The following is a 24,075-nucleotide window of genomic DNA, read 5'->3' as shown; positions in this document are numbered from 1 at the left end:
CATATTATTATAATGAGAAGCAATCATATGAAACAGCAGCAATAAAATAATGTGGGATGAGAGTGTCTGTTGAGCTGGGAGGTGGAGGGAGAAGGGCAGCAGGGCATTCAGACAGGGTGTACATGAGTGCTGGGTGGCAGCAGGATGTAGAGAAGTCTAACAGCCTTGGAAAAAATGTTATTACCCAGCCTTACTCTTCTGGTTCTTATGCTGCTGTGGTATCTTCCTCCTGACAATTGGAGGTCAGAGAGATTGTGGGAAGGATGGGAGTGGTCTTTGACAACATTAGAGGCAATTTCTTATGTGCAACTTTGCTATAATGAGGGCAGAGCCTTACCACCAACTAACCATGGAGTAATATAGGAGAATTAATCCTCTTTTTGGACATATTCAAATACAGATTAAATTGACTTGAATTGGTGATGTCATCTCTGCTCAGTGTTGAAATATTCCTGTTTAGGACTACTACGACTGAAATCCACAGTCACAGCCACGCTTCAGTAAGCAACATTGATTTTAAGAAGTTTAAAACTCACAAACCTAGGACAGCAGACTCGTGTCACCAATGTAGTTCCCCTTTACATGGAAAGTAAACCTGAATACATTGCGTTAAAATATTAGTCCTGAAATATGTACTACCCTTCAATTACATTTAATTTGAAAATTACATTTCTCTCAACACTGCAGGATATCAACTAATTTCATATAGAAAATTAAGTTCAAACACTTATTATTTTGACAATCTCCTTTTTTGTGTCCAAAGCTTTAATTACCAGATTACATTTATATTAGGCACGATGGACTGTCAACATTCCTCTCTATTCTTGTGGTTGTTTCATGTATAAGAGAGCAATTTCTGTTTCAAGGAGAATCTGAGTTCAGTAACGTTTATGCACCATACAAAATGTCTTGTTTTCTTATGAAGAGAAATTGGGTGTTTACTTAATGCGTGGATGACACTTGGAAAACATTGTAAGCATGGTATTTGCGAGTTGAGGCAGGTAGACCATGACGTGTGAATGTGTGTAGTCAATATTTGGGCTGCAGACCTGTTCAAGAATTATACTTTGTTTTGAAAGTGTTTTCAAAGGAATGTAATTGCGAATTTTAAATTGAAAAGATCAAAAAAGGAAGAATATAACTTCATTATGATAGTGATCAGATATTTATAATTATTGCAACTAAACTTCTAAAAGCTAATATCACAAAATGCAGAATGAGTTTCATAAGTGGCTGAACATTCTTGATCTGGAATACTTAAGAATAATATGCAGTTTTTGTAGTCTACAGAAAAAATTTAAATGCAATGAACTTGACATGTTTTTTCAATTGTTGAAAATCTCTGCAGGATTTTTATCCGAGAATTAAAGCGTTTGGACAACGTCACTCATTCTCCTTTCCTGTCACATGTCACATCCAGTATACAGGGGTTAACCACAATTCATGCTTACAACAAGACAGCAGAATACAGACGCAGGTAAGTAATATCAAAAATAGTGTATTGTAAAGGAGGAATAACATACCATGTAAGGTACAGCAAGTAGCTAGCTTACTTAATATACCAGTTGAACCTTTTGTCCCAGCAAGCTATATACAGTACATCCTAAATTATAAATGCTATATGTTTAAAAATCTGATTCATATGTGTATTAGTGGTTAAATGGCATACCTACTGCTGTTTGGGTAAACTGAATTAGTGTGTTTTTTTTTCAGGTACCAGGAGCTGTTAGATGCTAATCAGGCTCCATTCTTCCTGTTCACTTGTGCAATGCGTTGGCTTGCTGTGAGACTGGACATAGTCAGTATTGTTCTTATTGGGACAACTGCAGTAATGATAGTTTTAATGCATGGTCATATTCCTCCAGCTTATGCAGGACTTGCAATTTCTTACGCTGTCCAGGTTTGTAATAGTCAATGAAATTGTCTTAATAGTTACCATTTGTTGGTACATGAATTGAATTCTTTAATAGTTTGAATTTTGATTTTGTTTGTTTTATATCAGAGTAATTAATTGTACAACAAAAGATCATTCATTAGCCATCATAGTTTATTTAAAGTTACAAGTAGAATTTTGTCCTTTTTTCAATTACCATATTTTTCTTGCAGCTGACTGGTTTATTTCAGTTTACTGTCCGACTCGCTTCTGAGACTGAGGCTAGATTCACTTCTGTGGAAAGGATTCATCACTACATAAAGGTATGAATAAATTTGCTACTCTAACAATTTAAAATTTCTGCAACTTTTTGCTAGAGCTTTATACAGCTTTGGTTAGGCTGCATCTGGGGTCTCTGTGGTCCTACGCTGGTTGGGATTGACCATGGATGTTGCGTGCCGGCTGTCTACGTGATATGCAAGCAAGCCAGGCAGTACAATAGCAAGAGCAAGCTGTTGTCCACGCAGCAGGCTCCCCCTCTCCACGTAGCTCATGAATCCAAAGGAACGGCAGAGACCAATACAGTTTGGCAGTGGCGATGTCCCAGGAGTTGCCAATCAGCATTGAACTCCATGTAGGCTGCCTGAGGGACTCCAGCTCTGGGTTTACTCCTAAAGCTTTCCCCGTGAATGGGTATAGACGCAAGGCAGCAGAGGTTTAAGGCCAGTCTTCCTTCGAGATGACCTGCCCATACAGCTGATGAACATCATCTGCCCAAAGCAACTGGCTTTATGGCACCAGTAACTTACCTTTACTCTTTCTCCTGTAAGTAGAAACAGTTCCATCGGGCTTAGCAGCTAAACTTCCGGTGAAGATTTACGAGAATGTTGCCTGGACTGGGGAGCATGCCTTATGAGAATAGGTTGAGTGGATGCCTTGGAGCGACGGAGGATGAGAGGTGACCTGATAGAGGTGTACAAGATAATGAGTGGCATTGATCGTGTGGATAGTCAGAGGCTTTTTCCCCAGGGCTGAAATGGCTAGCATGAGAAGGCACAGTTTTAAGGTGCTTGGAAGTAGATACAGAGATGTCAGGGGTAAGTTTTTCATGCAGAGTGATGGAATACAGAGTGATTCATGCGTGCAATGGGCTGCCAGCGGTGGTGGTGGAGGCGGAAACAATAGGGTCTTTTAAGAGACTCCTGGATGGCTACACGGAGCTTAGAAAAATAGAGGGTTATGGGTAAAGCTTAGGTAGTTCTAAGGTAGAGACATGTTTGGCACAGCTTTGTGGACCAAAGGGCCTATATTGTGCTGTGGGTTTTCTATGTTTCTATGAAGGGCAGGAGTTGTACATGATTATCAGAGGCTATTGAGGCGCACACTATTGAGATCATTTAGTAGATAGTAGGAGCTTACCCTCACTACCTCTCCCCAGCTATGATAATCTTCAGGAATCTGCAGCTGGAATATTGCATATAGTTCTGGTCACCCCGTTATAGGAAGGATGTCAAGGGTTTAGAGAGGGTACAGAAGAGGTTTACCAGGATGTTGTCTGGATTAGGGGGCATATGCTGTAATGAGAGGTTGGACAAACTTGGGTTGTTTTCTCTGCAGCAGCAGAGGCTGAGGGGAGATCTGATAGAAACTTATATGATTATGAGAGGCAGGGATAGAGTAAATGGACAATATCTTTTTCTTAGGGATGAAATGTCTAATACCAGCGGGCATGCACTTAAGGTGAGGGGGGTAATTTAAAAGGAGAAGTGAGGGGCAAGTTTTTTTTAAGTGTTGAATGCCTGGAATGCACTGCCTGGGGTGGTGATAGAGGCAAAAACATTAGAAACTTGTAAGAGCTGTTTAGATAGGTACATGAGGAAAACGTAAGGATATGGACATTGTGTGTAGGCAGGAGAGCTTACTTTAATTAGCTCAGCACGAAATGGTGGGCCAAATGGCTAGGTCCTGTGTTGTACTGTTCTATAACACTTTTGGGGTCAGGCATATTGGAAACATTTTTGGAAAAGTAAGGTATACAGCTTGTAAATGTGTGTCATTGCATGCTTACTCTTTTCAGTTGTAAGCCGTAAAAGGACCTAGAACAGGTTGATGTTTAAATAACTTAACTTTATGAGACTCTTTCAAAATGTTAAGTTCATTCATCAATAGCAGATTGTCTCCATCAAGGGTTGAAACTCAACAGAGATCTAGTTAAAGGAGGAAAATCCTTTGCAGGGATTGGATAATGTAGCAGACCGGATGAGATGTAGATTGTAGCATAGTTGAAAATTTTCTGTCAAACCTTATTGGATGAATCCTTTTCCCTTTTCCATGTTAACTAAGCTGTAAATGAAGACCTATGATGGCTTAAAAAGAATGCGCCGTATTTGTTTTTATTTTTACTTAGCTTTATTTCTAGCTTGCATCAAGCAAAAGAAAGAAAACAAGTATGCTTACTTATTTTCACAACTGAAACACGTCTTCAGATTTGCAATTGATAGATTTCAATTGGTGCAGCACAATTGTGTGTGTGTATATATATAAATGTGTATGTGTGTGTCCCTTGAAAGTGCAAGTTTCCAAGGCTCTTGGGATATCGTTTTCCTGAAATTGAGTGTTATATGCAGATCACATTATAGAAATAATATGTGGCAATAGAAATCTTAATTTTTCTTTGGGTTTGTTCCATATAAATTATGGTCATAGTGGTGAATGAGCAGATATGCATTTTAAAAATTGAAAATGTGATATTTTTAAACATATTTCTTCATCAGAATTACTGACTGCCTAACCTAATTCTTTTCTCGTGTTTTCTATATGTCACAATAGTAAATATGAATGGTTAATATATATGAATAAGAGATGTATGAATGTGTAATATTACACTGATAACAAGTTTAACACATTTGCTAGTTTTGTTTATATTAAGATTTATAATTTATTTTCTCTTCTGAAGCAATTGTGACAATTTGTCACTGACATTGCAGTCCACTTTATAACTGTCCACTCCATGTTACAGTTGGGATGAGGTAACTATAAAATACCTGAGATTCCTCTCCTAATAAACTTAAAATTAACTTGATGTCTTTCTACGAAACTATGCTCTCCCTATATGTTGAAAACCTAACTTTGTTAACTTTCTATTAGGTTCTGGAATTGGAAGCTTCAGCTCATGTTAAGGATAAAACTCCTCCTGCTGACTGGCCTCAGCATGGACAAATAACATTTGCAAATGTTGAGATGAGATATCGTGAGAATCTACCTCTAGTATTAAAGAAAGTGTCCTTCACTATTAAACCTCAAGAAAAAATTGGTATTGTGGGGAGAACTGGATCAGGTAAGAAACGTGTTGCTACTTGATGTAAAATCAAGTGTAGGTTTTTCACTGAACGAGCTTGCTTTGATCAGAAAAGCAGCTTTTTAAAAAGTCTCTGGTGGAAGTGGAATAGCAGCTTGATTTGGTTTAAATCTGTTACCATTCTATAAAACTGGGTTTGTATTAAGCTCATTTTTTGTTTTGGCAGGAAAGTCATCACTGGGAATAGCATTGTTCCGATTAGTTGAACTCTCGGGTGGTTCAATAATCATTGATGGGGTGAACATTACTGAAATTGGTTTGGCTGATCTTCGCAGCAAACTATCCATTATTCCACAAGACCCAGTTTTGTTCACTGGTACTGTGAGGTGAGCCCTGTTCATTTTCAGCATACAATTCATTTATACATAATTATATCTTAATTCCTGCAGAGATTTGATAATTTAACATATCCGTGTATCACAGAACCATAATACTAATGAATGTTAGCTTTTATAGTGCCAGTGAAAAGTATTCACCCCCCCCCCCCCAGGAAGTTTTCATGTTGTATTGTTTTACAACATTGAATCACAGTGGATTTAATTTGGCTTTTTTGGCACTGATCACAGAAAAGACTCTTCTGTCAAAGTGAAATCAAATTTCTATAAATTGGTCCAAATTTATTAAACAAATAATTGATTGCATGATTATTCACCCTTTTCAAGGTAGTGTTTAGTAGATGCAGCTTTGGCAGCAATTGCAGCCTTGAGTCTATGTGGATAGGTCTCTATCAGCTTTGCACATCTGGACACTGCAATTTTTCCCCATTCTTCTCTACAAAACTGCTCAAGCTCTGTCAGATTGCATAGGGATTGTGGATGAACAGCCATTTTCAAGTTCAGCCACAAACTCTCAATTGGATTGAGGTCTGGACTCTAACTTGGCCACTCCAGGACATTAACTTTGTTGTTTTTAAGCCATTCCCGTGTAGCTTTGGCTTTATGCTTGGGGTCATTGTCTTGCTGGAAAACAAATCTCCCAAGTCGCAGTTCTCTTGCAGACTGCATCAGGCTTTCCTCCAGGATCTCCTTGCATTTTGCTGTATTCATTTTACCCTCTACCTTCACAAGCCTTCCAGGGCCTGCTGCAGTGAAGCATCCCCACAGCATGGCCCAGCCACCACCATGCTTCACGGTAGGGATGGTGTGTTTTTAAAATGATGTATGGCATTTGGCTTACAAATGGCCAAAAAGCTCAATTTTGGTTTCATCAGACCATAAAACCACCTTCCAGCGGATTTGAGAGTCTCCCACATGCCTTCTGGCAAACTCTAGCCAAGACTTCACATGGAGTTTTTTCCAACAGTGGCTTTCTCTTTGCCATTCTCCCATAAAGCTGCAACTGGTGAAGCACCCAGGCAACAGCTATTGTGTACTTAGTCTCTCCCATCTCGGTCACTAAAGCTTGTACCTCCTCCAGAGTTGTCATAGGTCTCTTGGTGCCCCCCCCCCCCTCACTAGTCCCCCTCTTGCACAGTCACTCAATTTTTGAGGACAGCTTGTTTTAGGCAGATTTACAGCTGTGCCAATTCTTTCAATTTCTTGATATACTTAACTGTACTGCAAGGGATATTTAGTGACTTGGAAATTTTCTTGTATCCATCTCCTGACTCTTTTCAATAACCTTTACATGGGGTTGCTTGGAGTGTTCTTTTGTCTTTATGGTGTAGTTTTTGCCAGGATACTGACTCACCAACAGTTGGATCTTCCAGATACCTGTATATTTTTACTACAATCAATTGAAATACCTTGACTGCACATAGGTGATCTCCATTTAACTAATTATGTGACTAATAAAATCAATTGGCTGCACCAGTGATGATTTGGTGTGTCATATTAAAGAGGGTAAATACTAAAGCAATCAATTAATTTGTGTTTTATATTTTCAATTAATTTAGATCACCTTGTAGAAACCTGTTTTCACTTTGACATGAAAGAGTCTTTTCCTGTTGATCATTGTCAAAAACAGCCAAATTAAATCCACTGATTCAATGTTGTAAAACAATAAAACATGAAAACTTCTAAGGGGAGGCAGTGAATACTTTTTATAGGTGCTGTATTTTACTAATTCAGTAAATTTATTTGGAAATCAAATAAACTACAGATGCTGGAAAAGAAATAAAAACACAGACTGCTGGAAAATTTAGGAAGAAGAGGAACAGTTTATGTTTTAGGCCGTGGACATTCTGCCAAAAGATTCTCTGGCCTGAAATGTAAACCACTCTTAGACAGGTGCTGTTTAACCTGCTGAATTTTTCCAGGCTTATATAGAACTTGAAGTTGTATGAAACTGTGTGAACTGCCAGTTTTTAGAAAGAGCCATATCACTTTAAAATGACGATAAATTAGTAAGGTAGTAAAAAAAAAGTTTTACCATCCATTCATCTTTTTCTACACACTAACATCCTTTTCTTAACAAAAATAGTCTGTACAGTGAAGGAGAGCCATGTTAACCTGACATTTGAATGGAAATGGGGTAGGGAAGTCCTTTGGATAATTAGTTTTAAAACAAAAATACAGTCAACATTGACTTTTAAGAAATGAAATGTGAGCATTTTGTATCCAATCCAATTAAGTATATGTTTATATTTATGTTAAGTTTAAAATATTGAGAAATATTTCTCAATATTTTAACATAATATAAATATTTGATGCCCAGCTCATTTGGTGCATTTTAAAAATACCACTGCCAAGAACTTCATGTAAGTTCTCTTTAACGGCAGTATATAGAGTGCACTCTTTCTAAAGGCTTCCACTTGAAAAGTAATGTCTGGCCAGGAGAAAACTGGCCATTTTTTTTATTGCTTCACACTGCAAGGGGAAAAGACAATAGACAGTAGGTGTAGAAGTAGGCCATTCGGCCCTTCTAGCCAGCACCGCCATTCACTGTGATCATGGCTGATCATACACAGTCAGTACCCCGTTCCTGCTCTCTCCCCATATCCCTTGACCCCGCTATCTATGAGCTCTATCTAACTCTCTCTTGAAAGCATCCAGAGACTTGGCCTCCACTGCCTTCTGGGGCAGAGCATTCCACATATCCATCACTCTCTGGGTGAAAAAGTTTTTCCACATCTCTGTTCTAAATAGCCTTCCCCTTATTCTTAAACTGTGGCCTCTAGTTCTGGACTCACCCATCAGCGGGAACATGCTTCCTGCCTTCAGCGTGTCCAATCCCCTAATAATCTTATATGTTTCAATCAGATCCCCTCTTATTCTTCTAAATTCCAGTGTATACAAGCCCAGTCACTCCAATCTTTCAACGTATGACAGTCCCGCCATTCCGGGAATTAACCTTGTGAACCTACGCTGCACTCCCTCAATAGCAAGAATGTCCTTCCTCAAATTTGAAGACCAAAACTGCACACAGTACCCCAGGTGGGGACTCACCAGGGCCCTGTACAGCTGCAGAAGGACCTCTTTACTCCTACACTCAATTCCTCTTGATATACAGGCCAGCATGCCATTAGCTTTCTTCCCTGCCTCCTGTACCTGCATGCTTGCTTTCATTGACTGATGTACAAGAACACCTAGATCTTGTTGTCCCTCCCCTTTTCCTAACTTGACTCCGTTTAGATAGTAATCTGCCTTCCTGTTCTTGCCACCGAAGTGGATAACCTCACATTTATCCACATTAAACTGCATCTGCCATACATTTGCCCACTCACCTAGCCTGTCCAAGTCACCCTGCATTCTCAAAACATCCTCCTGATATTTCACACTGCCACTCAGCTTTGTGTCTTCTGCAAATTTGCTGATGTTACTTTTAATCCCTTCATCTAAATCATTAATATATATTGTAAACAGCTGCGGTCCCAGCACTGAACCTTGCGGTATCCCACTGGTCACAGCCTGCCATTCCGAAAGGGACTCGTTAATCACTACTCTTTGTTTCCTGTCAGCCAGCCAATTTTCAATCCATGTCAGTACTCTGCCCCCAATGCCATGTGCCCTAATTTTGCCCACTAACCTCCTATGTGGGACTTTATCAAAAGCTTTCTGAAAGTCCAGGTACACTGCATCCACTGGCTCTCCCTTGTCCATTTTCATAGTTCCATCCTCAAAAAAACTCCATAAGATTAGTCAAGCATGATTTTCCCTTCATAAATCCATGCTGACTTGGACTGATCCTTCTACTGCTATCCAAATGTGTCGTAATTTCCTCTTTTATAATTGACTCCAGCATCTTTCCCACCACTGAAATCAGGCTAACCGGTCTATAATTGCCTGTTTTCTCTCTCCCTCCTTTCTTAAAAAGTGGGACAACATTAGCCACCCTCCAATCCGCAGGAACTGTTCCTGAATCTATAGAACATTGGAAAATGATAACCAATGTGTCCACGATTTCTAGAGCCACCTCTTTAAGTACCCTGGGATGCAGACCATCAGGTCCTAGGGACTTATCAGCCTTCAGACCCAACAGTCTATCCAATACCATTTCTTGCCTAATATAAATTTCCTTCAGTTCATCCATTACCCTAGTTCCTTTGGCCACTATTACATCTGGGAGATTGTTTGTGTCTTCCCTAGTGAAGACAGATCCTAAGTACGTGTTCAACTCATATGCCATTTCCTTGTTCCCCATAATAAATTCACCCGTTTCTGTCTTCAGTGGCCCAATTTTGGACAACTATTTTTTTGCTATTCACATACCAAAAGAAGCTTTTACTATCCTCCTTTATATTCTTGGCTAGCTTATCTTCGTATCTCATTTTTTCTCGGCGTATTGCCTTTTTTGTTATCTTCTGTTGCTCTTTAAAAGCTTCCCAGTCCCCCAGTTTCCCACTCATCTTCGCTATGTTATACTTCTTCTCTTTTATTTTTATACTGCCCTTTACTTCCCTCGGCAGCCACGGCCTCCCCTTACTCCCCTTAGGATCTTTCTTCCTCTTTGGAATGAACCGATCTTGCACCTTCTGCATTATTCCCAGAAATACCTGCCATTGTTGTTCCACAAGTGAAACATCCTACATGAGCACAGAAGGAATTCTCAGCAAAATATGATGAATCTGATTGAAAGGAGTTATTGAATACAAGTCAAGTCGTTTATTGTCGCATAAACAAGAACAGTGAAGAAAAGATTCAGTGAAAAACTTGCATCACAGGCACATAGATTTAGCCAACTCAGAATATAATTCAGACAAGATAGTGGAACAAAGAAAACTGCACAAAACCAGACATTAATGCAAAAAGTAAAATAATCAGAGGTGAGTAGTACTTCCACAGTGAACAACAGAACCCTGGGGACTATTGCAGAACGGAGGAATCTTTGAGTAAAAAGACATGGTTTCCTGAAAGTGGAGCTACAGGTAGACAAGTAACTCAGGACACTGGTAAGGCTGCACTTAGGTATTGTTCAAGATTTGGTCACCCTGCTATAGATAAGGTTGTTAAACTGGATACAGTGCAGAAAAGATTCATGAGGATGTTCCCAGGACTTGAGGGACTGAGTTATAGGAAGAGTTGATAAGGCTGTCTTTATTCCTTAGAATATTGGAGACAGATGAAAGATGAATAAAATCATGAAGGGCACAGACGGGGCAGGGTGAATTAACTCATCTTTTTCCCCAGAGGTTAGAGAATCGAGAACTAGAGCACATAGGTTTATAGTGCAAAGGGAAAGTTTTAAGGGGCTTACTCCAATACATACTTGGAATGTATGCGAAATGAGCTGCCAAAGCAAGTGGTTGAGGTCGGTACAAAATATCTTCAAGGACAGTTGGGTATGTACACAGATAGGAAAAGTTTATAAGGTTATGGGCCAAATGCTAGCAAATGGGATAAGCTTGGCTGGGGCATCTTGGTTGACATGGACCAGTGTACTGAAAGGCCAGTTTTTACACAGTGATTACTTTATTAAGCACAGGATTGTATCTACAAACTTTGTAATAAAGCGGCCACAAGTTGGAACCCAGTGTGGTCGTCTGCTGCTGTAAGCACATCCACTTCAAGTTCTATGTTGTGCATTCAGAGAAGCTCTTCTGAACAGCACTGTTGTAACACATGATTGATTGTTTGAGTTACTTCTGTCTTGTCAGCTTTAAGCAGTCTGGTCAGTCTCTTCTGACCTTCCTCACTAATAAGACATTTTTGCCACAGAACTGCTGCTCACTGGATTTTTTTTTGTTTATCTCTGTGATCTCTAGTGACTGTTATGCATAAAAACCCCAGGAGATCAATAGAGCCAACAATCATTCCACAGTCAAAGTTACTTAGATCACATTTCTTCCCCATTCTGAAGAGCTGAACTTGGCCATGTCTGTGTGCTTTTATGGGTTGTTACATGATTAGATATTTGAATTAATGAGCAGGTGTAGCTAATGAAGTGGCCACTGAAAGTATGTTAGATAAGTATAAAATCAGTGCTCTGGAGAATTGTTTTAGCTGTGGAGCTGACTGACTGGGAAAATGTTTGGATTCCATGATACAAAATGCATTTTAAATTTCATTTATGTAATTACAATAGACAGTAGGTGCAGGAGTAGGCCATTTGGCCCTACAAGCCAGCACCACCATTCACTGTGATCTTGGCTGATCATCCACAATCAGTACCCTGTTCCTTTCTTCTCCCCATATCCCTTGACTCCGCTATCTTTAAGAGCTCTATCTAACTCTTTCTTGAAAGCATCCAGAGAATTGGCCTCCACTACATTCAAAAAAAATTTGTTTTGCCTGGATGGATTTGAAACCAACCCACTGAATCAAAAATAAATTTCAATAACCATATATTAAAGGGACAATCAGGTGGAAGTTCTGCGCAACACGGTTGTGGAAGTTTCGATTAACTATTCTTGTAAATCATTCTGGCCTTGATCATTCTGATGATGCATTCTGTGCTTATCATGGGTGCCATTTGTAGTTTTGGATTAAGGAGAGCCATCTGCTTTCGGCAAGGAGGTAAGCAGTTGATCAGCCTATTTGTATTTACTAACAAGGGATACTGCTAGTCAATATACAGCTCTGACAGTGTAAATCAAAAGCTAATTTTCTGAATAATTCTGGCAGCTATACATCGGAGGACTATATTCTACCAGACACATCCATACAGTTTTCCAGAATTGAATCAACTTGAGCAGGGATGGCTATTAGATTCATCATATTTTGCTAAGAATTCCTTCCCTGTTCATGTAGGACCTTTCAGCTGTGATTTCATTTTTGGAGAGAAAATGGTGTCCTCCTATCTGGGTATAGTAGTTAAAATTTGCAGTTAATGGTACACCAGAACATGAGCCAAAATCCTCTCAAAATCTCTGTAGTAGGTATATACTATATGTTACATTGTCATTGGTAGCTGCTACATTTCACGATCTTGCTTAACTGACCACTTATTGGCTGCTTTCAGGCAAAGAAAGCCTCATATTGAGAATTGTGACAGCTTTTGACAATCTTGTTGTGCATGTGTATAAATTTATCTTAATCAGAGTGAATTCCAAAATAACAAGGTGATCAATCAAATTTTTCTCTAAAGTACATTGTCCTGAAAGCAGCATCATGTTGTTTCCAGTTATGAAAGGTGTAATTGAACTTACTATCATATAGTAACTTAACTAATGGGAAAGGATAGCTTGTTTTACATCTAGGATTAGATTGGGAATATTTATAAATTGTACAGTTTATTGTCACACTAATGATTTCTTAACCAGAGCTGTGAGCTCTGGTTTAAACTTGTTTTAACTCCAACTGTGATTCAAGTTAGCTTTTTTTATCTTGCACTTGTATTTTTGAATTGCAAGTGGATTCAAAAATCAGGTCTACAATGCTCAAGAAAAAAAAACAACTATTCATTTTTTTGGCAGATATAATCTAGATCCTTTTCAGCAGTACTCAGAAGAGCAGGTGTGGGATGCATTGGAGCGAACACACATGAAAGAATGTGTAAGTACAGCTGAGAATTTGTTTGGTAATAGTTATAAATAAAAATGCATATAATCTGAAGCACTATAAATTTTCAAGCGAATAATTTGTAATTGTAAAGTATTTGATAGGTTAGAGATAGTTTAGTAAACAATCTTATGTTTTGGTTTCGATAGGAATTGAAAATGATATTTATCCCAGTGTTACTTTGCATTTAGAATATATTCAGTAGTATAAACTTGGTTTAAATTCAACTGTGATTCAGGTTAGCTTTTTTAGTCTTGCACTTGTATTTTTGAATTGCAAGTGGATTCAAAAATCAGGTCTACAATGCTCAAGAAAAAAGACAAATTAGTTGCTTTTGAGGACTGGGTCAGTAGCAATGATACATCAAATGAATTGAGTTTGAGGTAGAGTACAGGGAGCTTTAATTTGTGTTCATGAAGTGAAATATTTAACTGGCTTTGATAAATGCTTACACTAGCAGTACAGCTAAATATTGAGATTTTGTTTTTAATACAGCTAGCTTTTATGAAGCTTGTAGCTGCAAAGAACTCTTGTACATTACAATGGCAAGTAGAAAAAAAACAAACATTTCAAAGTAGATTGCCATTGCCATAAGGTGCTTTCAAACTCACTATGGTTGTTTTACACTCAATATAGATTTCTCAGCTGCCTTTAAAGCTGGAATCTGATGTGATGGAAAATGGAGAAAATTTCTCAGTCGGAGAAAGACAGTTAATATGTGTGGCGAGAGCACTACTACGGAGGTGTAAGGTAAGAATTGAAGGGCAAGTCAGATTCTTTATGGATGAACTTGTATCGTAATCATTCCATGTACATCTAGCTGATCATTTTGTGTAAAATTGGATCTAAAGTCATGAAGAGAAAGAGAGCACAGAAACAAGAGGGCATAGGTTTCGGATGAGAGGAAATAATTTTAGAAAGGATTTGAAGATAAAGCTTTTTTACACTGAACATGATTGAATCGTGGAACTTGCTACCATAGGAGGTGGTGGAGTCAGATATAATCACAGCATTTAAGAGTTATTTAGGCAGGCATTTGTATTGGCAAAGCCTAGAAGGATACAGACGGGAAATGGGGTTTATGTAGGTGGACAAAGGTTGATGTGGATATGATGTATGTAAGGGACCTGTTTCTGTGTTGTACACCTCAGTGACTCTATAAAAGTGCCCTTCAGGTTTAGAAGTCTGTGGCAGCTATCAACTGCCCATTTACCACAAATTCCAACATTAATCCCATTTTTTCTTTCTTCTCTGCACATCCTCATCCACTTTCCGCAGATTTTACCACTCATATACATATTGCAGATAAGCTACAGTGGCACAGTTAACCTTCCAATTACATTTTTTGCTTCTCCCTTGATAGCTGCTATTGGGAACAAACATGGCATGTTAATTTGTGTCATGAGTGTTTGGAATCAACTGATTTCATGTATGTTGCTCACTGCTGTGCCTGGGCCAGTAGTGAGTGTATGAATACATAAAGTAATGAAGGTTTGTTGTGTGGAAAAATTAAGGGAGAATGTATATAAAAATCTATGTATACACAGGGGCAATAATAAACCTATTTGCAGCAGTAACACAGGAATGTAGCATTCACAAGAAAAAACGTAAATTAAATTCCACACAAATTTTACAGAGGAGAACACAATTAGAAAACCAAGTCTAGCTTACTGCAAAGTGGTATTGGTGTGGCTAAATATAGTGATTAAGGGTTCACTGGTTGATCAAGAAATGAATGGTTGAAGGGAAATAACTCCCCTTGAACCTGGTGGTGTGCGACGTCAAGCTTCTGTGCCTCCTGCTGATTGTAGCTGTGAAAAGATGGTATGGCCTGGATGATAGGAATTTTTGATGCATGGTGTTTTCTTGAGGCAGCACCACTTGTAGATGCTACTGATGGTAGGGAGGGACATGCCCGTGATGTGTTGTCAGAGTCCACAGCTTGAACTGCCGTATCAGACCATGACACAATATGAATACTTTCTATAGTAAATATGTAGAAGTTCGTTGAACAATCAGAACCTCCTACTAAAGTGAAGATGCTGGCTTGCTTTCCTTATGATTGGATATATGTTCTGGACCCAGGACAAGTCATCCGGTATGTTAATGCCCAGAAATTCAAGACTGCTGACTCTTCAGTGCCAACCCCCCAGTGTAGATTCGAGCATGTTTGCCCTCCTTTCCATAAAATCTGAGTGATTTGGGGTTTTTGGTTTTGGGGTTTCAGCTTTACTTGCACTACAAATACAAGGTAACTTTTATCTTAATTATGTTGCAATAGAGCTTATTGCCACCCTCACTGAAGAATTCCACACCAATCACAACTGAGGGAATAAAAGCTACAATAAGGGATTTCTTTCACTGGGGTGATCAATGGGTGACTGATTGGCAGCCTCAAGAAAGATCTGTGTAAATGTTGCTTGGAATTGAATATTAGAGTTCATTTTTGTTTGCTGTTTTAAACAGGGAATTAATTCCATTGTATTTCAGAGGTTTCTGTTCATGTATATATGAGGTAGAATTTTGATTTCATTATGTCTGCATGAAAAGATTCAGAAAAAAACATGCTTGTGTTCAATTTTATCATTAGTGTTTCGACCCGTAATTTAAAGTGGACCCATGACATCTGATATTTTTTTTTGAAAACTCGGTATACATATACAATTTCAATAATATTTTTTGTAATAGCCCAACTTATTCCTATATTTCAAATGCCATCATATCTTGATGGCAGTAATAGGATTAGGCCGAGCCAGCATGGATTTACCAAGGGCAAATCATGCTTGACTAATCTGTTGGTGTTTTTTGAGGGTGTAACAAGGATGTTAGACGAGGGTAAGCTAGTGGATGTAGTGTACCTAGATTTTCAGAAGGCATTCGATAAGGTGCCACATAGGAGATTGGTGAGTAAAATCAGAGCTCATGGCATTGGGGGCAGGGTTTCAACATGGATAGAAAACTGGTTGGCAGATAGAAAGCAAAGGGTAGCAGTGAATGGGTGTTTCTCGGACTGGCTGGAGGTGACTAGTGGGGTACCACAGGGCTCTGTATTGGGACCACAGCTCTTTACGATTTATGTCAACGATTTAGATGAGGGCATTGAAAACTATATCAGCAAGTTTGCTGACGATACTAAACTGGGAGGCAGTGTGACATGCGAAGAGGACGTTAGGAGAATACAGAGAGACTTGGATAGGCTGGGTGAGTGGGCAGATACTTGGCAGATGTCATTCAATGTGAATAAATGTGAAGGTATCCACTTTGGAAGCAGGAACAAGAGGACAAAGTATTGTCTGAACGGTGTAGAGTTAGGTAAGGGAGAAATGCAAAGAGACCTTGGAGTCCTAGTTCATCAGTCAATGAAGGTGAATGAGCAAGTGCAACAGGCAGTGAAGGAGCAAATGGAATGTTGGCCTTTATTACAAGGGGAATTGAGTACAAGAGCAAGGATGTCCTTTTGCATTTGTACAGGGCCCTGGTGAGACCACACCTGGAATATTGTGTACAGTTTTGGTCTCCAGGTTTAAGGAAGGACATTCTGGCAATTGAGGAAGTGCAGTGTAGATTCACTAGGTTGATTCCTGGGATGGCAGGACTGTCTTACGCAGAGAGATTGGGCTTGTACACACTGGAATTGAGGAGATTGAGAGGGGATCTGATTGAAACGTTTAAGATAATTAAAGGATTTGATAGGATTGAGGCAGGAAATATGTTCCAGATGTTGGGAGAGTCCAGTACCAGAGGGCATGGATTGAGAATAAGAGGTCAGTTATTTAAAACAGAATTGAGGAAAAACTTCTTCTCCCAGAGAGTTGTGGAGGTGTGGAATGCACTGCCTCGGAAGACGGTGGAGGCCAATTCTCTGGATGCTTTCAAGAAGGAGCTAGATAGATATCTGATGGATAGGGGAATCAAGGGATATGGGGACAAGGCAGGGACTGGGTATTGATAATGAATGATCAGCCATGATCTCAGAATGGCGGTACAGACTCAAGGGGCTGAATGGTCTACTTCTACACCTATTGTCTATTGAGAAAATCTGCAGATGCTAGAAATCTAAGCAACACGCAGAAAAGAGTACAGTAGACCAGTCCTACTGAAGGGGTCTCAGTCCATAGTGTCAACTGTACTCTTCCATAGATGCTGCCTGGCTTGCTGAGTTCCTACAGCATTTTATGTGTGTTATTCCTACATTTAGTGGTACTAATCAGAATCAGGTGTAGTATCACTGACATATGCCATGAAATTTGTTGTTCTGTGGCAGCAACATGGTGCAATACATAAAATTTACTGTGTTATAATAAATAAATAGTGGAAAAGAGAAATAGTGAGGTAGTGTTCATGAACCATTCAGAAATCTATTGTAAGAGGGGTAGAAGCTGTTCCTAAATGTACCTTCTCCATGATGGTAGTAATGAGAAAAGAGTATGTCCTGGATGTTGAGAGTCCTTAATGCTGGATGCTGCCTTCTTTTGAGGGGATCACCTTGAGAGGTACCAAAACTTGACAAATCACATTCATAGACATTTGACATTTTGCCACTTAGCTGTCCTACAAACTGATAAAGAAGTTGGTCTTACTCAAAGAAACATCCCATTCAGGCTGTGGCTTAAAATCAATGTGTTTGCAACTGCAACTGTTTGCAACTGTTGGTAATGCCATTCATCAAAATCACTGTCAGTCTTTTTGGGGAGAGCTCCATTTCACACTATGGTAATGAAATTTTTTTTCCAAGTTGCTGATGGTTGAAATCTGAAATAAAAAGATAAATATGCTGGAAGCACCCAGTGAGTTTGGAAACATTTGTGTTCAGAGAAGCATGGTTAACACTTCAGGTTGAAACTTCATCAGTAGTTTTGAACAGCAGAGAGATGAGACAGGGATGGATAGGCAAACAGAATACCCCTGAACAGCTGAGGCCAAGGTTGTTGCCATTTGGCAATTTGGTGGATAGATTGATGAGGGTAACTTGCGTACATCTGCTAAGATGGCAACACACTCAGAGGCAGCGGTCATTCTGGGTCCAATCAAAGGTGCATTTGTTTGTCTTGTGTGTCTCTTTTATGCCTCTTGCGTGTTATTACTGGATACTAAGAACATTGAGTACTGCAGGACCATCTCATCAGCAATTTGCTCAATAGTGATAGAGCTGGACTTACAGCATACTGTTGTTGTGTTGTTGCTTGGAATGGTTGCATACTGTTATGTTGAGATAGTGCACAATCCTACAAAGGGTGTGTGTGAGATTGTCTTGCACGTCTTCCTTGTGATTACAAGGCCCTGTTCCACTTTGATAATGTAGAATACTGCAAGTGCAGCAGTGGTTCATTGGTGAGACCAACAGCGGGAGAATTGCATTGCCTTAGTTGTGGCAGGGACTAGGTCAAGTCTGCAGAGTCACCTGTTGCAGCCACCCAGGGGAGAAGAGGGCCAAGGCATTGTCGGAGAGACCCTGCAAAGCGTGCTAGAGTCTGTACTTGGGTTTGGAGCTTGGCCCCTCCCATAAGTGCTGCCCTCCAGTGTTTGCTTGGTGGAAGAATAAGCTAGACCAGGACAATCTACCGTCTTGCCACTCAGGGGACTTGGGCTATATTATTTATTTTATTTCCTTGTGACTGCACGTTTTTCCAAAATTGTAATCATAAGTGGTTTTTGTGCAATGTACACTGCTGTTGGTAATGTGTTTTGCATCTTGGGCCCAGAGGAACACTGTTTCTTTTAACTATATTGATGTATGGGTGAATGATAATTAAACTTCAACTTGGAGGGACAGACAGAAAACTGAGAATGTTGTCATTTCCCATGTGGTTGATGGTCAGACAGACTTAGTGAGCCATAGGGCCTTTTTCCAGGGATATCACTGGATATCAGGAATTGCCCGGTTGTACTGGATACAGAAAAGGTTGAGAAACTGGATAGTATCTTAAATGAATTACTTGACTTTAGAAAACTTGTGCTCCAGAATGAGCCACATTCCAAGCCAAGCAGTTACAAATTCTGGGATGTACCCAATAACGTAGAACATCACTTGTGTATCTCATGTCCTGGTAAACACAGGTCAAATCAACACAACAAATTATCAGTCAACACTCAATCATCAATTGTTTGATGGAAGGTATTATCAACAGCACTGTCAAAAGGCAATAAGCATTACCCTGCTCACCTGGCTCCATTAAAGTTTGAATGTGACCACTTGATTCTGGACCTATTTGCACTTCATTCAAGATGGGTGTGACAAGAAAATTCTTGATTTGCAACTTCAGTGTCCCACCAGATGGACAGTTGTCTTGAAGTGTTTTAGTCTGTGTGTAAATTTCTGATTAATTTTACAGATTTTGGTATTGGATGAAGCTACAGCTGCCATGGATACAGAAACAGATTCTTTGGTGCAGGAGACAATCCGGGAATCATTTGCTGACTGTACAATGTTGACCATTGCACATCGTTTGAATGCAGTACTCAGCTGTGATCGTGTCATGGTGCTAAGTCAGGGCCAGGTAATAGAAATACCTGCCATTTATTAGGAAGAATTGTATTTATTTGGAGCCTTTTTAAACTTCAGAGTGTCCCAAAACAATTTATAGGCAAAAACTTACGAACATCCTTGAAATGATTCACTATTATAGGCAATCCAGCAGCTTGTTTCCACACAGCCAGAAATAATGTGAAAGTGATCAGATAATCCTTCTCTAAATCATCTCATCAGAACTTGTATCCATCTAAAGAGTAGAAAAAGCACAGTTTAAATGCCTGAGCTGAATGTGTTTCTCTGAAACTGCATCGACTGAGTGGAATATCAGCCTAGATTTTTTTATTCATGAAACTTGGAGCCATAATGTTCTGATTGAAGCACAAGTTCTATTGACTAAGCCACAGCTGACATTTAAATAAGAGAGGATCTGGAAAGCCAGTTGTTTTAACTGTGTGCTTAAGTAAACATTTGGGGAAATACGGAAACGCTGTTGAGTTGATCAATACTGAACAAGTGCGGAACAATTGTACTTAACATTTTTCTTTAATTAGAGTGGATGTATTTTCCAATCATGAATATCGGTTCAATTTACTGTATAGTTTTTAAATTTGGGAGAGTTAAATAATAAATGGCATGCTTCTACATTTATGTATTTTTACCGTATATCTTTTAATGCTGTGGCTTGGTTTAATGAAGTAATATTTATTCTTTCAGGTTATGGAATTTGATAAGCCGTCTGTTCTTTTATCCAGTGAGAACTCAAGATTTGGTGCAATGTTTGCTGCTGCTGAAAATAAAGTTGCTGTAAAGGGCTAATAAAATCGATGGGATTTTCTGCAGAATCATGGACTTGGTAACTGTGGCATGTTGCCTCCAATTCTCTATCCAGGGACAACACAACCTCAGTTTTATAGCACCTTGCACCATGGACCTTCAGAGTGGTTCCAGCTGCTCTGTCAAACGTTTTTTTTTTCATTATTTTCATAATAATAAACTGAGTTAATTATCTTAACTTGAAATGCACTCTTAAGGTTCAGAGAGCCTCTGATATTGATAGCTCCATATGCCTAAAGTTAAGCTTTACACATTACAGATCTATAAATCTGTACATAGAATATTTGAAAAACATACATGCTGTACTTTACTTTGTATTCTATTTTTGCACTATTAATATTGTGCTTTCTTTTGTATTCTATCCTGTACAGTTTTGCACTGTATCAGTCTGCTATTTAACTGTGAGACAGTTGTCGATGTCAAGCTATATTTATATAGAATAAAGAATGCTTCTATTCATAAATCAATATATTAAAATATATGACTGTTTTATCCAGACAGCATTGAGTGTTGCTTGGGCATCAGTATAGAATGGAATATTTAATAGAATTCTGATTTTAGAATGACACTAGTTTGTCTGGGTTCTTTGTTATTGAGTGAAAAATATATCTCAGGATCAACTTGCATTTTACTGTATGATTTGCACTGTTGGAAATTATGTACTGTTGGTAAAAGTTATTTACTGAAGTCCACATGAAAGTGGTCACTCCTGTTGCCACAGAAGCTTGTTACATTTGTCCAGACAATGTTGCATGTATTTGTCACCTTGTACTTTTTAGAGCCTTAGCATGATTTTGCAAACTAAGCAAACCTGCCTTGTTAAATCTTTAAGAATATAAATAAATTATTTTCTACCTAATATCTAGGTTTTTTTTTAATCTGCTTCAATAAATTTATTCAGTAAGACTTTGAACCCATATTAAGACTGGATACCATGTGCTAATCAGGGCAGGAATAGCATGATAGTATAGATTAATGAGTGGCCAAGGGAGTGGTGTATGGGGCAAGGTTTCGGATTTCTAGATCACTGAGATCTCTTCTGGGGAAGGTTTGATCAGTACAGAAAAAGATGAGTTACACCTGAACCCAAGGGGAACCAATATCCCTGCAGGCAGATTCACTAGAGCTGTTGTGGAGGGTTTAAGTGAATTTGGCAGGAGGTGGGAACCGGAGTGAAGATGGGGCATTTGGTATACAATGCATTGTGTTAGTGAGACTGTGAGGAAGGACATACAGATGATAGGGCAAAATTTGCAGTCAGTGGGATAAGTTGAAGTGTAACATGGGAGGAAAAAATCAAAAGTGTGATGAATACAGGACTTGAAGGTGTTGTATTTGAATGCACACAGTTTATGGAATAAGGAAGATGACTTTGTAGAGCAGTTAGAGATTGGCAGGTATGATGTGGGCATCACTGAGTCATGCCTGAAAGAACATTCAAGGATACAATGTAATGAAAGGTCAGGCAGGTAGGCAGAGGTCAGTTGGGTGGCTCTGTTGGTAAAAATGAAATCAAATCCTTAGAAAGAGGTGACCTAGGATTAAAGATAGCAAATCCTTGTGGGTAGAGTTAAGAAACTGCAAGGGTAAAGGATCCTGATGGGAATTGTATACAGGGCCCCGAATGGTGGCCAGGACATGGGATATAAATTACTAAGGGAGATGGAAAAGGCATATAATAAGGGCCAAAGTTGATTGGAAGGGGACACTAGCGGGAATGATGGCAGAACAGCAATAGAGTTTCTGGGAGCAGTTTGGAAAGCGCAGGATAGATATATCCCAAGAAAATTCAAAAGGAAAGATGAGGCCACCATGGCTGACAAGGGAAGTCAAAGACAGCATAAAAAGCAAAAGAGAGGGCATAGAGTGGGAAGTTACAGGTTTGGAAATATGAAGAAAATATAGACCATATAAAAGATGATACCAAAAGATTTTTTCCCAAATATTAAAAAGTAAAAGAGAGGCAAGAGTGGATATTGAACTCCTGGAAAATAATGCTGGAGTTGCTATTACCAAGGAGAAGACGCTTGAGAAGCTATAAAAGACCTGGAAGTAGGTAAGTTAACTAGACCAGATGGATGACATCCCAGAGTTCTGAAAGAGGTAGCTGAAGAGATTGTGGAGGCATTTGTAGCGATGCTTCAAGAATCATGAGATTCTGGATTGGTTCTGGAGGACTGGAAAATTGCATATGTCACTCTGTTTAAGTAGGGAGGGAGGCAGAAGAGAGGAAATTTATAGGCCAATTAGCCTGACTTCAGTGGTTGGGAAGATGCTGGTGTCTATTATTCAGGATGAAATTTCAGGGTACCTGGAGGCACATGATAAAGTAGGCCGAAGTCAGCATGGTTTCCTTAAGGGAGAAACTTGTCCGACAAATCTGTTGGAATTCTTTGAGGAAATAACATATGAAAGACAAAGGAGAGTCAGTGGATGTTGTTTACTTGGATCTTCAGAAGACCTTTGAGAAGATAGTGCACATGAGACTGCTTCAGATAGGAGTCCATGATATTACAGGAAAGATACTAACGTGCATAGAAGATTAGCTGACTGACAGGAAGCAAAGAGTGAGGGAAAAAGCTAGCCTGTTCTGGTTGGCTGCTAGTAACTAATGGTGTTCCACAGCGATTGGTATTGGTACTATTTTTTTTTACTTAGTGTCATTGATTTAGAAGATGGAATTGATGGTTTTGTCACCAAGCCTGTACATGATACAAAAATAGATGGGGGGCAGATGGTGTTGAGGAAGCAGGGGGTCTGCAGAAGGGCTTGGACAGATTGGGAGAATGGACCAAGAATTGGAAGATGGAGTATAGTGTAGGGAAGTGTATGCTCATGCACTTTGGTAGAAGGAATAAAGGCTTAGACCATTTTTTAAATGGGGAGAAGATTCAATAATCAGAGGTGTAAGGGGACTTGGGAGCTCTTGTGCAGGATTCTTTAAAGGTTAACTTGCAGGTTGACCCGATGATAAGGCAAATGCAATTTTTGCATTTGTTTAGGGAGAATTAGAATAGAAGAGCAAGGATGTGTCGTTGAGGCTTTATAAGGCACTGGTCAGACTACACTTGGAATATACTGAGCAATTTTGGGCCCCTTATCCAAGAAAAGGAATGATTCCAGAAATGAAAGAATTAATGTATCAGGAGTGTTTGATGGCTCTGGGTTTGTACTTGCTGGAGTTCAGAAGAATGAGGGAAGCATCTCATCAAAATTTGTCAAATATTGAAAGGTCTGGATAGAGTGGATGTGGAGAGGACCAGAGGGCATAGCCTCTGAATAGGAAAACATCCAGTTGGAACAGAGATAGAAGTGATTTCTTCAGCCAGAGAGTGGTGAATCTGTGGAATTCATTGCCATTGTAGAGAACAAGTCATTAGATATATTTAAAGTGGAACTTGATAGTTTCTTGATTATTCACAGTATCAAAGGTTACAGGGAGAAGGTTGAAAGCAATAATAAATTATTCATTATGAAATGGTGGACCAGTCTTGATGGGCTGTGTGGCCTAATTCTGCCCATTAGATGTGTTATAATAAAAATGTGAGAAGTAATTGTCACTGCTTCTTGAAATCATGTTCAAACATATTTTCATTTGTAGCAGGTTTGAAGTTCAAAGTAAATTAAAGAATATATATGTTCCTATATAGAACCCTGAGAT

The 24,075-nt window shown here is 39.1% G+C and overlaps 1 protein-coding gene across 7 annotated transcripts in view; it reads left to right on the top strand.

Annotated features, from left to right (window-relative positions):
- abcc5 (ATP-binding cassette, sub-family C (CFTR/MRP), member 5) overlaps positions 1–21,273 on the top strand; it is a 136,149-nt gene extending 114,876 nt beyond the window's left edge. For 5 of the 7 annotated variants that reach the window (XM_059944643.1, XM_059944647.1, XM_059944676.1 and 2 more), the window contains 9 exons: positions 1,349–1,477; positions 1,714–1,900; positions 2,107–2,196; positions 5,021–5,210; positions 5,398–5,557; positions 13,024–13,102; positions 13,745–13,858; positions 19,441–19,605; positions 20,295–21,273. In XM_059944643.1, coding sequence (XP_059800626.1) covers positions 1,349–1,477; positions 1,714–1,900; positions 2,107–2,196; positions 5,021–5,210; positions 5,398–5,557; positions 13,024–13,102; positions 13,745–13,858; positions 19,441–19,605; positions 20,295–20,396 — 1,216 coding nt within the window. In that variant the 3' untranslated portion in view covers positions 20,397–21,273. Of the gene's footprint in view, positions 1–1,348; positions 1,478–1,713; positions 1,901–2,106; positions 2,197–5,020; positions 5,211–5,397; positions 5,558–13,023; positions 13,103–13,603; positions 13,859–19,440; positions 19,606–20,294 lie in introns of those variants that run through there. The other 2 variants (XR_009506872.1, XM_059944668.1) reach the window with 2 other exon arrangements.
- The last annotated feature ends 2,802 nt before the right edge of the window (positions 21,274–24,075 follow it).

The sequence above is a fragment of the Hypanus sabinus genome, chromosome 2, assembly GCF_030144855.1.
Source record: "Hypanus sabinus isolate sHypSab1 chromosome 2, sHypSab1.hap1, whole genome shotgun sequence".
Lineage (NCBI taxonomy): Eukaryota > Metazoa > Chordata > Chondrichthyes > Myliobatiformes > Dasyatidae > Hypanus > Hypanus sabinus.
Note: the sequence above shows the minus strand (reverse complement) of the source record. Positions and strands in the feature narration are given on the sequence as shown.